This window comes from Suricata suricatta, chromosome 9, assembly GCF_006229205.1.
Source record: "Suricata suricatta isolate VVHF042 chromosome 9, meerkat_22Aug2017_6uvM2_HiC, whole genome shotgun sequence".
Lineage (NCBI taxonomy): Eukaryota > Metazoa > Chordata > Mammalia > Carnivora > Herpestidae > Suricata > Suricata suricatta.
The window spans coordinates 138687428-138691681 of record NC_043708.1 but is presented as its reverse complement, the minus strand read 5'-3'; the positions used below and the strand labels follow the sequence as shown (position 1 = coordinate 138691681).

At 60.8% G+C, this 4254-nt stretch overlaps 2 protein-coding genes across 2 annotated transcripts in view; both read left to right on the top strand.

Annotated features, from left to right (window-relative positions):
- Positions 1–1574, top strand: part of LOC115302414 — a 2760-nt gene extending 1186 nt beyond the window's left edge. The window contains exons 3-4 of the mRNA XM_029952319.1: positions 87–209; positions 1486–1574. Of these exons, the coding sequence (XP_029808179.1) occupies positions 87–209; positions 1486–1574 (212 nt within the window). The remainder of the gene's footprint in view (positions 1–86; positions 210–1485) is intronic.
- Positions 1575–2698: 1124 nt separating this feature from the next.
- The window catches only part of ARNT2 (aryl hydrocarbon receptor nuclear translocator 2), an 85452-nt gene continuing 83896 nt past the window's right edge, over positions 2699–4254 (top strand). The window contains exon 1 of the mRNA XM_029952318.1: positions 2699–2736. Coding sequence (XP_029808178.1) covers positions 2714–2736 — 23 coding nt within the window. The 5' untranslated portion in view covers positions 2699–2713. The remainder of the gene's footprint in view (positions 2737–4254) is intronic.

Below are 4254 nucleotides of genomic sequence, written 5' to 3'. Positions count from 1 at the left end.
TCCGCCGGGGCCTCACCTCCGTGTCTCACGTCCTGTTCTGTCCCTTCCCTCTCCTGCGGCCTCATCCCGGACTCGTGCGCTTTCAGGTCGTTCTCGCACGGTTCGGGCCCCACTAACCACCGGGGACTACTGTCCTTACACCTGGGCCCAGGTTTCGACGCTGCCCACTGCCCGGAGCTTCGAGGGGCCCATGAGACAACTCCTCTCCGGTGGGCTCCTCCCCTGCCCTCCACACCCCTCCACTCCCCTGCCCTGCCCTCCCCTCCCCAGCCCTCCTCACACTTCCCCTTGTCCCCCCACCTCACCCCTACCCTGCCCTCCCCTCCCCAGCCCTCCTCACATTTCCCCTTTTCTTCCCTCCCTTCCGGGGAGAGGGACAGAGACAGAGGAAGACGCAGAATCGGAAGCAGCTCCAGGCTCCGAGCTGTCAGCCCAGAACTATGTCTCATAAACCGTGAGATCGTGACCTGAGCCAAAGTCGGACACTTAAGGCACTGAGCCCCCCAGGTGCCCCTGGTGTGTGTGTCTGATTTTGAAGGGCCCCCCTTGTGCGTTTTTGAGGTGGCACCGTTGACCCACTTGGGTATCACTGCATCCTTCCAAAAACAGGGAAATGTCCAAATACGACTTTTTCTTGAAAGATCCGCGGCCTGAACAGAAATAAAGAAACACTAAAAAACCTGCTCACTGTCGTGTGTTGTCACAAAGGCCCCAGCGCCGAACAGACCCGCGGAGTACGTGTCACACACCCGGTGTCACACACACGCTCCTACCCTGCTCTGTATTTTCCCGTGTGGACCTGCTCCCGCCGGCTCTCCGCAGCATCGCTGTCACGTCACGTTTCCCGAGTATTTGGAGGTTCTCCGTCACTGGGTGTGCATGTAGGATGGCTTCCCGCATGGCCCTGCATAATCACACAGCCACGGCTGCAGCGGTACACTGTGTTTGTGAACCGTCTGATTGAGAGAAACAGGACGAGTCCTGCACGCACGACTTTCTGGTTAGTTCATCCGGAATGCACTTTACATATGCAGGTGAGGGCTCTGGCTCGCACAGCACGCCGCGTTTGCAGCACCAAAGGCTCTGGCCGTAGGATTCGCCCGGAGCCTGAGAACGGGTGGCTGGAGGGCCTCCAGTGAGAGGCCCGGCGGGTGCGGAGTTTGCCCTCCTGGCCCTGCTCCAGAGTCAGCGTCTCAGTCGGAACCTCCCTGCCTTTCTTCCACTAGAATTCCTGGGTCCTCACCCCCGGAAGGCCCGAGCAGCGGTGCGGGATTCCAGGCGGCAGGGTGGGTGTGGAGTCTAGTGGGAATTGGGTGTGGACCCCCTAGGGGGCTTGGGTGCAGGGCCCACACTCCAAAGGGCATGATGCGGGCAGAACTCGGCGGGGCAGCCGGGCTCTGCACACAGCCGATGCGCAGCGTCCAGGCCGGTGGAGGCAGGGCCTGGCCTCTCCTGTGTCCGCCACCCCTGTCCGCCCTGCTGCAGGGACCCAGTGTGCCTGCGGGGCAAAGACACAGGGCTGCGTCCAGTGTAGCAAGGACCTGGGCGCCGAGGCCCCTGACTCAGTCTCATGATTTTTCTATACATGGAGCCAGAAAGATCTCGCCCCACGGAGGGCCTTTGGGAATTGAGCGTCCTGCCTTCCTTCTAGGAGTGGAAGGGACCATCCCTCGCTCCTGGGTCTGGAGGAATCCTTCCTGACGCCCCCACCCCCGCCCCGGGCCCTGTTAATCATGATCTAGACATTTCGAATGCATATTGTGGCTGCATGAGAAATTCAAGTCACCAAATTTTCAGAACCTAAGCAGTTAATGTTAGAAATTTTGCTGCAAATAAATTGATCAGTATGCAAGACAGTTGTCACGGCTGAATCATGGTCCACAGTTTAGGTAAACAGATCTGTGATGACATTTTCTGAGCAGAATACAAATGTAGCTCATTTCCTCCCGGAGGCTCCTGACAGTTCCCTGCACGGATAACAGATTCTCCCAAGAAGGTGTCGGACGCCAGGAAGAAAGATCTTTGTTTAATCCTCCAAAAGGTAGGGCTGTGGTACAGGGCGTGCTTTCCGCGGGCGGAACTGGTCCGAGAGACGGCCTTAGAGGGGAGCGTTTTTCTTTGCTTACGAGCTGCCTGCCCGCACCCCCCCACCCCTGGAGAGACCCTTCTGGTCTTTCGTTTCTTGGAATTGTCATGAAAACATCATGCGGTTGTCTTGTGGAAGTTTGCACGTAATTCATTTTCCTCCTGCGCAGCGACCATCGGGGCTGTCTTCTCACTGCGATTCCGTGACGGCGGGGGTGGGGGCACGAGGCGCCTTCCCCCCCTGCACCGCTGGCATCCGGGCCGCTCCCGGGCTCCCTTCTCCCCGCGTCTCCGCCGCCTGTGCCGCGTCGTAGGAATCCTGCCCAACACAACATGTCTGCTCCCGGTCTCGCGCTGGATGCTCCGTTCCCTGGGGGTGGGGGGGGCGGTGGGCTTTCGGAGCCCTCAGCTGGTGCCAGTGCTAAAACGAGCCGAGAAGCTCATTGCGCCTTGTGTGGGCAGGCAGTCATCTTGCCCGTGTGTGTGTGTGTGTGTGTGTGTGTGTGTGTGTGTGTGTGTGTGAGTGAGAGACGGGAGCCAGTGCTACCCGGGGTGGGGAGGCGTCTGCCTTTGGAGTCAGACTGCTGTGGACGGAGGTCTTTCTGCCTGTTTGCATTTGCTGTTGGGGATGACCTGGGACCCTCTGCACAGGTCTGTGCACAAGGGCCGCCCGTGAGGCGGGGGAGTGAGTGTTGGTCTCGCAGGAGTTGGAGGAAGCCGGGGGCCAGGGGCTGGGGGCCAGGGGCTGGGGGCCAGGGGCTGGGCGCAGGCCCCCCCAAGGGCCGGGCTGCGTGGGTCTGCTCACAAACTCTGCAGTGAAAGGAATACATTTGAAATGCTTCATTTCTCCCAGAGCATTCCCACTGCCAGGATGGCGTAGGTGTGGCCTCCTCCAGGAAGCCTTCCCAGGTCCCCCTGGGCATTTCCACAGCGTGCTGTCCGGCCACTTACGCAGCCCTCGGCCCCCACCACGGAATTGCCCAGGCCGGAGTCTCGTCAGAGGCCGGAGGGGGTCTGAGGACCCAGCGTCCAGCAGGCTCCCAGCTCTGAATCAGAGCTTTGCAAATGCTGTTTGTTATCAAAATGGGGCCCTGTTTTCTTACCGTAGCCTATGCAAAAGGAAGCAGCGTCCCGATAACCCCATTTCCCAGGAGAATAGGTAGAGAAACCGAGTCACGGGACGGGGAAGCCAGACCTAGGGCCCGACCCCGAGCTGGCGCACAGCCCTCGGAGGAAGAGGCCGGAGGGAGGTGTGAAGCGTGTGTGTCCTCTCGGCCGCAGAGGCCCGCGTGTCAGGTGGCCGGTGTGCGCGGAGGCAAGACACGTCCTGCCCGTGTTTTTCTTCCTCCTCCGGAGATTTTTGCCCCGTGAGCCTCCGAGTAGGAGGATCAGGTGATCAAGGCTTTTTAGAATCTTCCCTTTCTGGGTGCTGACGTGATACATGCAGTATTTTGGGGCGTTGACATCATCTCTCTCCTCCTGAATGTCCTCTTCGCGGCTCCGTCACTCCTGTCATCTCCCACCTGGACGGCTGTGACCTTCTTGCTTTGCAGGAGAAGAGGCACAGATGTGGTAAGAATGGACCACGGGGCACGAGGCCCGGGCTGGGGAAGGGACCGGCCAGGGACAGCCTTCCCTGCGGAAGTAACGTTTGAGCAGAGCTGAATGACTGTTAGGAGTCAGCTTGCTGAAGAGGGAGGACAGAGCGTGTGCAAAGGCCCCGGGGTGGGAGGGAGCATGATGTGTTGGAGAAACAGAGAGTCGTGTGACTGGAGCTCAAGACTGTGGGCAGCCTGGCCACACGGGGACTGGCGGACAGGGGCCGGAGAGTTGCCGGAGGATGTGAGTGAGACTGGTCTTGGTGGATCTGGCCCCCGTGAGGGTGCATGGGGGGAGAGTAGGTGTGGGGAGGCCAATGGGGAGGGGAGGGGTGGAGGGGAGCAGGGAGACCCAGGAGGCGGGGCCTGCGAGTGGGTGGGGCTTTGGGGAGGGAGGGGTGGAGAGGAGCAGGGAGACCCAGGAGGCGGGGCCTGCGAGTGGGAGGGGCTTCAGGGAAAGAAGGGTGGAGGGGAGCAGGGAGACCCAGTAGGCCAGCCTGTGAGCGGGAGGGGCGTCAGGTGGGCCCCTGGGGAGCGGCAGCTCTCCGGTGGGGGGACGGGGACAGGGACG